The 13389-nt window shown below is 36.4% G+C and overlaps 1 protein-coding gene across 6 annotated transcripts in view; it reads left to right on the plus strand.

Moving 5' to 3' along the window:
- The window catches only part of DCLK1 (doublecortin like kinase 1), a 500460-nt gene that overhangs the window by 7313 nt on the left and 479758 nt on the right, over nt 1-13389 (plus strand). For all 6 annotated transcript variants that reach the window (XM_054720381.1, XM_054720376.1, XM_054720380.1 and 3 more), the window contains exon 2: nt 6814-7160. In XM_054720381.1, the coding sequence (XP_054576356.1) occupies nt 6814-7160 (347 nt within the window). The remainder of the gene's footprint in view (nt 1-6813; nt 7161-13389) is intronic.

The raw sequence follows: 13389 nt of genomic DNA on the forward strand, positions 1-13389 counted from the left end.
CTGGAATGTTGTTCTTTTTCTTTCCTGCCAATGAAAATCTTAGCCTTGCTTCACTTTCCAGGCCAGCATGAATTCTATTTCCTCTTTATTGATTGATCAGTGGGGAATGGGAAGTGATTTTTTTTCTCCCCTGAATTAGAATTGCATGGACCACTTATTTAACAATTATCATTTATTGCCTTATAGTGGAATCTTTCATATAACACATCTGGCCTCTAAGCTCTTTGAAGACAAACTCATGACTTAGAATTCTTTTCACTTCTCAGGGTGACTAATTTAGTTCTGTGCCTGTTACTGAGGATTTAAGAGGTTGTTTTAAATTTTTATGTTTCATGGCCAAATTTGCATATACTTGTTTCAGTTTTGTTATTTGTTGTTCTGTTATTTGTTTGGAGAAATTTTTAGCCAAGAAAATGAACACTTTCATGGCTTCCAATACAATTTACCATGGTGCTTTCCAAAAGGGTTGTTATCAATTTATAATGTCTCTAGTGGTGTTTTATATTTACATTTTTATCTTTTGTCGTATATCTTAGTACCTTGTATTTTAGTAAATTATATTTGCACATTAACCTATTGTTGTATTATGGGTCCTCAATATGTTTCTCCCTTTTTATTTTAGTTTCCTTTATTTTTAATTATGTCAGTTTTAAATTTTAAATAATTGGACCTCCCCATTTTTCCTTTTATGTTCTTTTTCTGTTGCTTTGAATGGAGAAGTCAACATTTTCAACAGGTCTGATAAACAGATTTAAATTTTATTTTCTATAATCTTATTTTTATGTACTATTCTATTATGAAAGACTTCAAGGAAACAACAATGACCCATATGTGCCTTTGGGAATCTTTTTCCTTGCTTTTAATAGCACTATCAAAATCGTGTTCTTAAACCATCGCCTTCCAGGTAGATTATGAAATGTTGCTGTGTGTATCTGAGATAGTCTCATAATATATAATATCCTGAAGGTACTTTATAATATTTTACTCTATAAATAATGTCTTTCATATAATTTAACCCAGTTCAGAGGGTTCAATATATATTTGAGCTTTCCCAGATTTTACTATAACTCACAGTAGTAAACTTTAATTGCCAGAGTTTTCAATGAGAAGTTTTATACACTGGAAAAATGAAATATATTATGGATATTCCTCACTTAAGATACTGTTGAACATGCCACATGTAGAACTTAAAGGAATCTAGAGGAGGTAGAAGCCAGCTTTAGTAATGTGAAGCGTACAGATTAGGTCATCTTCATTTAGACTGAGGTCAAGTGATATCACAGCTGCAATTTACAAGTCACAACTCTTAGCTATTGAAACACTCCAGCAATATGTAATAGGAAACAGGGCAATCTTCTGTGGCATATCATGAAGGAGCACATTCCTGGTTGACTCACCACAGGCCGGGTCAATCAAGGAGCTGGTACTATATTAATGAAAGTTTTCTATTTTTAAGTTGGAAATCCTCTAATTTCATAATGGGAGTCTATGGCCAAGTAAAATTACCTTTGCAGATTTTTAAATAATAAACTTTGTTAAGTAGGAAATTTTATTTTCATACTTTGAAGGCTAATGGCAAATATAATAATTTAAAAATGTATATGTGATTTTTTTAAAAACAAAACAAAACACAGACTCTTCTTTACCTTAAAAATTATCTAATATACTTACACAGAAAATATTCTATTCTCCAAAGTCCCGAAAAATACCTAACCCTTTCAGGGAAGAACCTATTATGTTCTGATATTTTAGGAGATTGTATTAGAATACAACTTCATGCTTTATTTCCTTACATTTTGTTGTTGTTGTTAACTGCCATTTCTTTACCTTTGCCTTTGCTTAAAAGCAAATATTAGTTTTCTGATTTTTGTTTTTTTTTTGTAAATGCCACAGCAATTCAGACAGTTGCTGCTTCTGCAGCTCCTGATATTTGTTGGGGTATCTTGGACACACTCAGAGTATTAAATTTTAATTTGAGAATCAGTTTTAACACAAAAACTTTCACTTAACTAAACTGGGACAAAGCTGGCAGTATCATAACCAACTAGCAAGTCATTATGTGTAGTAATTGCCAGCTCCATCTCTAAGTGGGTTTTTATACCATTTCATTTAAACTGTCTATGATCTTGCCATATTTTTTGCCCTTGCTTAACCTCACCTATAGTAAATAATCCAAAACGTTTAAAGCAAAATTTGGGCTATAAAATTTCAATGTTTTGGGGCTTCCTCCCACATGCATCCAAGCAATTCTCTGTGACACCAGCTGGATGTCCTACAATTCAACTCAATTCTGACACTTTCTTTTCTGTAATAGCATCAGATACTACAAGTTAAGGGCTCAGTCCTACAAGACTGACCCTCCCCCACCCTCTCAGATGCCAGTTATAAGTACAAATGGTCATATGTGCTTCTGATGGATGGGCCAATAGTTAAGAGGTTCCCATGACCCTTCCTTTGGTTCTATTAATCTGCTAGAGTGGCTCACAGAACTTAGAGAAATATTTTACATACTGATTTACCAGTTATTTTAAAAGTGTATAACTCAGGAACAACCAGCTGGAAGAGACTCATAGGGCAAAGTATGGGGAAAGGGCTTGGAGCTTATATGCCCTCTCTGAGCATGATACTCACTGCATTTCCACATGTCCACCAAGCAGAGGCTTTCCAAACCCTGTCCTTTTGGGTTTTCATGGAGGCCTTAATACATATGTAATAGAAAATGTAATACATAGGATGATTGATTAACTCATTGGCCATTGGTGATTAATTCAATCTCTACCTCCTCTCCCCTGTCCCAGGTCAGTGGGATGGGAACGAAAGTTCCAATCCTCTAATTGCATGGTTGTTTCTGCTGGCAAACAGTCCACATCCTAAGGTGCTTCCAAAAGTCACCTCATTAACAAAACTCAGGTGTGGTAGAAAGGAGTTTGTTTTGAATATTGAGACACCTTTATCGCTCTTATCACTTAGAAAATTCTAAGGATTTTAGGAGCTCTGTGCCAGAAATGTTATGAAGACAAAATATATATTTCTACTTTTAAATCACAATATGAAGGCTATTTTGCTCAAATATACCTTGGGTTAGATAGATTAACTTTCATTTTGTTGTTGTAGTATGAATTGCACCATAAAACTTTGGGATGGCTTTGAGTACATAAAAAGAAGTATGTAATTATATGTTTTATAATTATCAGTTATAAGTTTTTATAAGTAATCATAAGTTTTACTTTTTTTGTTATTTTTCAATGACCTTTAACACACATACCTCATATTAAGAGTTGAATACAATCTATTGATGATTTCCTATTCAAGATTATAACATATCTCTTAACTCACGGCCCCAATAAGAAAGAGGTTAAATACTGGATATCCAGAGCTATTGGACCAAATCAAAACTATGTATTCTTCCCATTCAGAGCAACTACAATTTGTTAATATACAATTATCAGAGATATTATCACATTTTTAAAAAGCTATTTTTTTTTTACAAAATCATAATTTAACTGAGTTTAAATAGAGGTAGGGCCTATAGTGGTAGGGAGAAGTTCAGAATTATAATTAAATATATGTATCTAAAATTTGGGTTTAAATAAGTTTAATGTAAATATATTTGCATAATTAAATAGAAGATTATTAACATAAGGAAACACATCTTGACTTTTCCTGAATTTCTGAATAATGTAGTAGATTTTAATGACAGAGCTGCATGGTGTGTGATGTTGGGTTTGCTGATCAGCTCCTTCCTCTCCCTTTAGCTGTCACTTTCCTCCTTGCACAATATCATCCTTTATTGGAGTCTCACACCCTTATCCAAGATTTCATTCCAGTCTTTAAATTTGATAAACCAGGCAGAGGATCCTCAAAGTGACAGAATAAGTTAAGTATAAATTTCATCTCACTGTTGTTACTTGAAACAAACCAATTTTGCTTTTAAGTATTTTCAGTGTGCTTTATCTAAGAAGATGTGAAAAAAGTGTGTGTTTTTTTTCTCTTTCTACAAACCCATTCCATATTGTTATGTGAGTACTTTAAAATTCTTCCTTTTTCTAATTATTTTCTTTTCTAAAGTTAAAAAGTTTTCTTTGTTGGGGTGTAACCCACCCCATGCTTTTGTTTTAATTATTAGCTTACCAAATAGTATATAACCTTAACAAATAATTAGACTATTGTGTATCGCTGAATAGCACAGAATTCTGACAGAGCAGTTTCACCAGGGAAAGTCTTCTTGGGGAGTGTTTGGTGCATTCTCACAGTGAGATGGAGCCAGGGTGATTTTACTGGTAACTACAGAGCTAGAAACAACGAACACCTTATAATATAAAACCTGCTTACTGACTTCTGGTAATTTCATTTTTTAATTTTCCTTTCAGGCTTACTGCAGCCTCAGCTGTTTTTCGTTTGTGTAGCAATTTTGTATTTGAGGTCACTTTGACCTTTACTCTCTTATTTGATCTTTATTAAAACCTGGTGAAATAAAAGTGGCCACCTGGATAACCTTCACTGATAGAAAAATAAACTGCCCTCAAGAAGACTAGGTGACTTGCCCACAGTCACATTTGTGGAGAGGCCGGGTATTGAGCCCAGACTTCCAGTTCTCTCTTCCCTCTGTCACATGCACACTGTCTCTCTCTCCACAGAGCCTTCAGAAACACACTGTTTTTGCAGTCCCTGTATGTTTGTTTTAAAATATGTTTTTATTGAAGAAGGGAGAGAGAGAAAAACATTGATGTGAAAGGAATATTGATTGGCTGTCTCACGCATGAGACCTGACCAGGGATGGACACCGAAACGGGCATGTGCCCTGACCCTGCATCGAACTAGTGACTTTTGGTGCATGGGATGATGTTCAACCAACTAAGCCACAAAGGTCAGGGAGCCCATGTATATGTTTTTGATATCTGCATAAATAGTGAGAACAGCATGGTTGGGACCAGTCATGATCTGCTAGGAACTGGGTGGATGGAAAGGGGGATTGCTAAACTGCTAATATTTGTACCACTCCATAATGTATAAATACACATTGGAGTATATTTTATAAACATTTGCAAAGTAAATATTTGATAACCTGTATAATTGTACTTTTCTAGTTTTAAAACCCTAGTTCAGTTATTTTTATGTGAATACTTATCCTGTCTTCTTGGTTGTGTGCACTGTTAATTTAAAAATAGGAAGAGGCTTTAGATAAACGTAAATGGGCTATCCTAGGTCACTTTACCTGCAATTATGAAGGCTTTTTTTTTTCATTTTTAGCTACTTCCAGTTACAAAGACATATTAACACAGAAAAAAGCCATTATAAAATCTTTAATTTCAAAATGCTTTGACTACATTTATGAAATATGTATATTTAAGATCAATCATTTTATAATTTGCCATTGCTTGGAACGTGTATTACTCTTTTTGTGAGTGATCCAAATCTACTTAACTGAGTAATATTCTCTTTGAGTGATTCTCTTCTAAGGAGTACTTTTTAATAAAAAATTATTTATTTTCTTTTTAGCTTTATCAGTGTATAATTGACAAATACAATTGTAAAATATTTAAATTGCACATTTTGGAAGGACTCCTTCTATTTTATCACTTCACATATTTTATCCTTTTTTTTGTGAGAACATTTAAGTCCTATTCTCTTAGAAAGAACTCTGTCTATTATACTACACAGTATTATCAACTATAGTCACAACACGATTAGTTCCTCCATTTTTATTCATCTTATATTTGTTTTAGATCGAGTTTATGAAGCTGCAGTTTGTAAGTTAACCATTCTCAAAACCTTTTATTTATAAACAGTTGTGAATTGGCTTCCTATTGTGTGTGGATCATTATGCTTGCCCTGTGTAGGTGGGAGAGGAAGGAGGATGATTATTCTGCTTGTTTTTGGAATTCTACTTGATTTTACAAAATGTTTAGCAAACATTCCCATCAAATTTATAAATTACATAGCTATTTAAAAATATTTTTATTGATTTCAGAGAGGAAGGGAGAGAGAGAAACATCAATGATAAGAGAGAATCATTGATTGGCTGCCTTCTGCACACCCCCTATTAGGGATCAAGCCCGCAACCCAGGCATGTGCACTTGACCGGAATCGAACCCAGAACTCTTCAGTCTGCAGGCTGAAGCTCTGTCCACTGAGGCAAATCAGCTAGGGCCGTGGTCGGCAAACTGTGGCTCGCTAGCCACATGCGGCTCTTTGGCCCCTTGAGTGTGGCTCTTCCACAAAATACCACAGCCTGGGCGAGTCTATTTTGCAGAAGTGGCATTAGAAGAAGTTTAAGTTTAAAAATTTGGCTCTCAAAAGAAATTTCAATTGTTGTACTGTTGATATTTGGCTCTGTTGACTAATGAGTTTGCCGACTACTGGGCTAGGGCAATTACATAGCTATTTTAAGAAGTGTGGTTTTTTTTTAAACCCAGTTTTAGATTTTACATTATTTCAGGTGGCAAATATAGGTACCTCTGATTTTGAAGTTTTCTGCAATTATAAATATTTCTAAATTTCAAAGAATACTTCCTATTAAGAATTCAGTTTTATACCTCCATGAGGTATACTGAATAACAATATTTCTATCACCAATCTGAAGATGAAGAAAGGGAGGAATAGTGATGTTTCCCCCTCCGGATACCAAACTGTTGCTGACAGAGCCAAATTAGAAGTAAAAAATCTTCCTTTTTCACTATTAATCATGCTTCCATTGTTTAAAATGTCACGACTAGCTCTCATCCCTAAGTAGAAAAGGAAAAAATGAAAGACTATGAAAAAGGGAGTGAGTTTACCTTAGAGTAAATTTAAATGTATTTCTCTCTTTCTTAGGAGAGAGTTATGTGTGTGGCTCAATAGAGCCCTTCAAGAAACTGGAGTACACCAAGAATGTGAACCCCAACTGGTCTGTGAATGTCAAAACCACCTCAGCATCCCGGGCAGTGTCATCGCTGGCTACTGCCAAAGGGAGCCCTTCGGAGGCACGGGAGAATAAAGATTTCATTCGGCCCAAACTTGTCACCATCATCAGAAGTGGGGTGAAGCCACGGAAAGCAGTCCGAATTCTGCTGAACAAGAAAACTGCTCATTCCTTTGAGCAGGTTCTCACTGATATAACTGATGCCATCAAGCTGGACTCAGGAGTGGTAAAACGCCTGTACACTCTGGATGGTAAACAGGTAAGAAAAGTATTGTGATATGACCTTCATTTTTCAGGGAAGAACCAGGGATGTGAGGAATTTATGTGGCATGTGGTGGGAATATGAAACATACATTTCCTGACATTTAGAGAGTTGGGTCATTTAATCAACAAATACATAGGGTGCTGGTCTCAAACCAGTCCAAAGATAGTGTTAGACAGGATTAATCATAGGAATAAAGTAAAAATGCCCATTTCTCTAGCTTAAATGATTATTCAGAGATTTCTGTTTTTTCAGGTATGAATTGCTTAACATAATGGTGCTTTTTAGCCATCTATTCTTAATTTTGTCATACAGTAATTTCTTATAGCCTTGAGCAAGCATGTCTGAGATTTGGAGATAAGCTCTGACCAGTAGAGAAAAATCTAAATCCTATCTTTTGCCTACATAATATTTTATAAAATTCACTGTCTTAGTAATGTTTACTAGTGAGATTTATTGAAATTTTGTAGATTTTTGAGTGCATATCTAAGGAATAAAGTATTTCCATCTGATGGCATAGTTCTAGAACATTATGCATCTTGTTTTAAAAACATAATTTCAGAATTAAAATGAAGGGAGTCTCTTCAGCTATGGAATACACATCAGTTGACTTGGATGAGTGGATATTTTAATGTGATAATTTAATGCTCACATGAATTTAAGGAAAGTCTTATGTGGACTCTTGTAAAGGTTTGACAGAACCCTGATGGTGTGTTGAATAAAAAAACACTGACATAGGTACAGTGAGATTCGCTAGTCTATGAGATTTTACCAGTATCATTTTGGTTAAGATCATAGGTTTTTGTGTACTATTTTTGCTTGAAAGTAGTTTTTAATGTGGATCTGTCCAAATGATTTTTAAAAACTATTTTGGAGGATAACTTGAATGATTTTGTATATAAAGTACACATTAAAAATAAAAACTAGGTTCATAAATTAAAAGGTTGATCTTGTTAAATAGAATAATATAAGTTCTTGAAAGCTAACACATTCAAACTACGAATTAGAAATAAATGCAAATGCTAGAAAGAATGTTAGTTGTGGAAGAATTCTTCCCCTAGGGATCCATTCAAATGCTCTAAATTATAAAATTTATTAGGAAACAAGGAATAACTACCAGTTGTTCATTTATATTCATGAATCTTCTGCTTGTCTCATAAAACTTCCCCCAAGTTTCATGTGGATAAGGATTCTATGGAATGCAACTCCTCATTTTCTAGATCTAAGAGGGTAATAGCCTTAATGTCACCAATATAACAGTAATCAAAAAGTCCACTGCTGGCTGGTCAGTTAGAGCAATAATAAGATGGTAAGGTTTCGCATTTAAACATTTAAGGTTCCCTCTGTAATGTGTGACTCAACCATTTTGTAGTTCTGCATCTTTGTGTATTGAATTTTCTCAAAACGGGAGTTTAACTGTTTTCATAAATTGTAAAATTTAGAGCAAAGATTACATATTGATAAATACTCTTCCTCCCTGCTCACTTCAGAATTTTGTAGGTTCCAAATTGCTACACATTGATTTTAAAAGTCAGCTTTAGCTATTTGGTAAACTCTTACATTAACTGATCATTTGTGTATTTAAGAATGAGTTCCTAAAATAGATATTTTGATGTTCTCAATAGTTTTATTCTTTTTAGGAATTTATGTAGTGTATGGCTGGTTTTGCTGTGGTTTAATAATCCAATGTAATGGGGGAAAACGTCAAGGTTTAATATTAAAAGACTAAGATTCAAACCTTGATTCAGCCACAGATTATTTATGTTTTTAGCAAATTACCCTAATTGAGCTTCATTATACTCATCAATAAAATATGGCTAAAATGATCACCTCTATTTCATAGGATTCTTGAGGGATCAACTATGATAATACATATGAAAGCAATTTTGAACTATAATAATAACATGATAGCTTTATTAAACATTATCTTAATACGTTTTTATTGATTTTTACAGAGAGAGGAAGAGGGAAAAAGAGAAACAATGTGAGAGAGAAACATTGATCAGTTGCCTCCTGTACACACCCTGACCAGGGACCAAACCTGCAACCTGGGCATGTGCCCTGACCTGGAATCGAACTGGAAAACTTGTTGGTTTAGGGGACGATGCTCAACCAACTGAGACACACTGGCCAGGACTTGAGCATTATTCTAAATGCTTTCTATGTGTTAGCATGTATAATCTTCACAGCTTGATTTTTATCCCTATTTAACAGAACAGGATACTAAGGCACAGAATTTGTAAAAAACAAACAAACAAAAAAACCTCCACACACTATAAAAGCTAACATGTCCAAGACCATCCTACATAATAAAAAGGTAATATGCAAATTGCATCACTCTGCTATGCCCACAATTGGGCCGGCTGGAGGTGCTGGGGACGGGGACTCGGGAGGACCCATGGGGCCAGCAGAAGGGGCCGGCAGAAGGCGCCGGTGGCGGAACTCCGGATGGCAGATTGCGTGGCTACCGGCATCAGTTTTCCGCCAGCACCAGTTTTCCTCTGGCCACCTGCCGATCGGAGCACCTCTAGCCAGTGCCATCCGCCACCCGGAGTCCCACCCCCAGCCTTCGGGAGGCGCTCCGATTGGTGGGTGGCCAGAGGAAAATTGGTGCTGGCAGAAAACTGGTGCTGGCAGCCCGGTGAAGGAAAATCTATTGCAGGAAACTTCATGCAACGGGCTTCTAGTACAGATATAAATGGCAGAGTTGGCATTTGAACCAGTCTCTCTCCAGAGCTTGTGCTCATAACAACTGTACCATAGCAGATTATATTAAAGAATCAAACAGAAGTAAAGGTATTAAGAAGACTTTTCAAGTGGATAATGTGTCCAAAAATAGCATTTGAAATATTTTCTCCATGTATTTTTCTCCTGCAGTCATTCAACTGACAGTTGTCTTCAACAATTATTGTTATAGTTTTATATTTATCTTTATTGTTGAAAGTATTATGATGTTCCCCTTTTTCCCCATTGACCCCCTCCACCCCTCTTCCTCCTCAAGCCTTCACTACACTATTGTCTATGTCCATGGGTTATGCATATATGCATATAAGTTCTTTGGTTAATCTCCCTTCACGCCCACCCCCCACCCCCTATCCTGCCTTCCCTCTGAGGTTTCAACTGTTGTTTTTATTTTAGTTGAGCATTCAGTTTGCTATTGTGGTGAAGTTTCCTCCATTGTGGCATGTTCTCTTCTTGATCATCCGTGTATATGAATATGAAGCAAGAATAGTGAAAAGCTGCAGAGGAATAGGATGATAAAGTGGAAAGAATATAAAACATTTTGCTTGAGTTCCCAGGAGGAACAAAGATGCTTCCTCATGGACTCCAGGAGTCTTTAGAATTATTTCTGTTCAGAAGAGAAAGTATGCCTTCATGGGCAGTTTGTTAGGATTCATTGACATCCCTGCAGAGACCAAGGCCTGATAATTATCTTAGAAAAAACCCAACCCTTCCTGTGTCATGATGCTCTGCCATGTAAGGATGACACACGCCGCTGCCACCACCTTCCTATGCCTGTGGCACAGGGTCCGTGTGCTGTCATGGGGCCTCACTCTTAAGATTGCTTGTTCCACCTCTTTCTTTTTTTAATAGTATAACTGAATTCTTGTATCAACTCCATAAATGACATGGGAAATCCAGTGCCCAATAGTTTTTAAAGGTGATTTTTTTTTTTGGATTGAGGAAATAAAATTATTTTTTAAAAATCAATAGCTTCAGTGCTTTGTGTAAATGAGTAGAGAGGAAGCTATACAAGCTTTTCGTATTGTCTTCATGCAGCCTGTAGATGTATCCATCAGTGATGCTGGGGTTCCTGGCAAAGGCACCATGAGAGCCATGCCTGCTGGTACATATGCTATGCCCAGACGGCACTGGAGGGTACAGACCCCGTGCCATTCTCACTCATTCCTGCTCCATTCAGCCTCTTGGGTTTGCTTTAAGCCCTAATCTAAGAGTTAATTACATAGCACTGTTTTGCTTTTTTTGGCTAAGATAAGGAATCCTTGTACTGGAAATGCTGCACCACTTAGGAGACTTTTTGCAGGGAGCTGCAGTTTCTGCACAGGACCCTGGTGACTCATGAGTGGCCTATTTGTGAGCAAATTCTAATTATTTCAACTCCATTTTCTTATTAGGCCATTGAAGTTTCAGTGAAAGGTTGCTGCCCCTTTACTCCCTCCTCACACCCTTCAGGGGGCTTCTGCTCACCATGTGATCAGGAACTTTTGCTGGCATGGGTAGGAGATCAAATAAATATTTGCTGTGTCTTGATTTTAGTGATGTATTGCTTATCTGGGCCTTGACTAAGGGCCCCCAAAGAAGGAAAGAGGTCATTTTCCAGCTGAAGGTTACAGTTCCATTCCCTTTCTGTATAGCTGAGGGGAGGCTCTGTTGGGTGTGATAATCATTCCCTCTTGTCACATCCAGGCAATGGATGTTGGGATTTTCTATGGGTCATTCACTCACCCTGCCAGGCAGCTACGCCCAGAGATCATTTGGAGTGTGACTATTGTTTAAGTGATTAAAATAAGCTCAAAAGGAATAAGATTTGCGTCAAAGATATACTTGCATATCTGATAACTTCCTTTTTGGGAACAACTAATATGGCTACCTTGAACTGCTAATTCTTCTAAATCTGTGATTTCTGATTCCTTGTGTAGAAACATAAACCACAGCAGGTCTTCAAACAGCTAGTGCCTAAGTAGGCAACTTACCAGTATAATGTGAAGATCATATAAAAGGCTCGTCCCAAAGATTCCCCCTTCTTCACTGAAATATAGTAAGAGTTCAAAATAGTATCAACCCAGGCTGGTGTGGTTCAGTGGTTAAGCGTTGACCTGTGAACCAGGAAGTCACGGTTCGATTCCAGGTCAGGACATATGCCCTGGTTGTGGACTGAATCCCCAGTGTGAAGCGTGCGGCAGGCAGCCGAGCAATGATTCTCTCTCATCATTGATGTTTCTATCTCTCTCTCCCTCTCCCTTATTCTCTGAAATCAATAAAAATATATTTTAAAAATATGTATGAAAATATAATAGAAATCATATAGCAGTATGATAAACTAGATTGCTCTTTAAGTGGAAAATACATGTACATTCCCATCTTATTTACTCATCAACATTGAATACATGTACAAAATAACATCATACTTTAGTAGCAGAGGAAAAACTCACTCAAGGATGATGTATTTTTATCTTATAGGCATTTCACATGCAATGAACTTTATAAAACCCATCACTGCTAACATCCTAGACTGAGCAAACAATCCATTGCCTTCCTAATATGCAAAACACTGGGAATCACTCAGCCAAAGTAGAGCTACCCATAAACTGATTTAGTTGGTAAACTGTGACAACAGACATCATAGTTACTGTCTTAGTCCATTCTGGCTGCTATAGCAGATACCACAGTCTGGGTGGCGTATGTATAACAGAAATTTATTTTTCCCGGTTCTGGACTCTGGAAGTGCAATATCAAGGTGCCAGCAGATTTGGCCTGGTGAGAATCCACTTTCTGGTTCATAGAAAGCCACTTTTTTTGTAGTATTTTTCTCATGGCAGGAGTGGCTAGGGAGCTCTGGGGCATTTTTCATAGGGGCACTAATCCTGTCCATGAGGGCTTCACTCACATGACCTAATCACCCCTCAAAGGCCCTGTCTTCTATGTTGGGAGTTATGTTTCAATATATGAATTTTTGGAGACACAACCATTCAAACCATAGCAGCTGCCAAGTAAAGGAAGTCCCAGTAGTTTTCAATAAATTAATCTTTTACTATGTCTTCTCTCTATGTTTTGATCATTAAATCCCTTTCTTTTTTATAAACATAAAGCTCAAAAGATGCTTGTAAATGAGTTATAATTGCAGTTATTTATTTTAGGTAGCCAGTATATGAGTTTGGTCGTGATGATCAATAGGAATCTATCAATCAGATTTCACAAAATGATCTTTGGTTTTCCTTTGGTTTTTAATACCTAATTCTAATCTGAAGTAAAAATAATTTGGCTCACACTTGAGTTTAGAGAGTTCAGAATATTTCTTCCCTTTACAAGTTAAAAAAGTGGTACAAATTACTGCTATATCTGGTGTTGGTCATGGCAATTAATGAGCATAGAAAATGTGAAAAACAGAGGTTTCCAAAAGGAAAGGGAGGATTTAGGATGTGATTTGATTTGGTTGGACTGGAAAAGGAGATTTTCTGTAGCTGTTGGTAGTAGTGTCTATTTT

This window comes from Eptesicus fuscus, chromosome 8, assembly GCF_027574615.1.
Source record: "Eptesicus fuscus isolate TK198812 chromosome 8, DD_ASM_mEF_20220401, whole genome shotgun sequence".
NCBI classification, from domain to species: domain Eukaryota; kingdom Metazoa; phylum Chordata; class Mammalia; order Chiroptera; family Vespertilionidae; genus Eptesicus; species Eptesicus fuscus.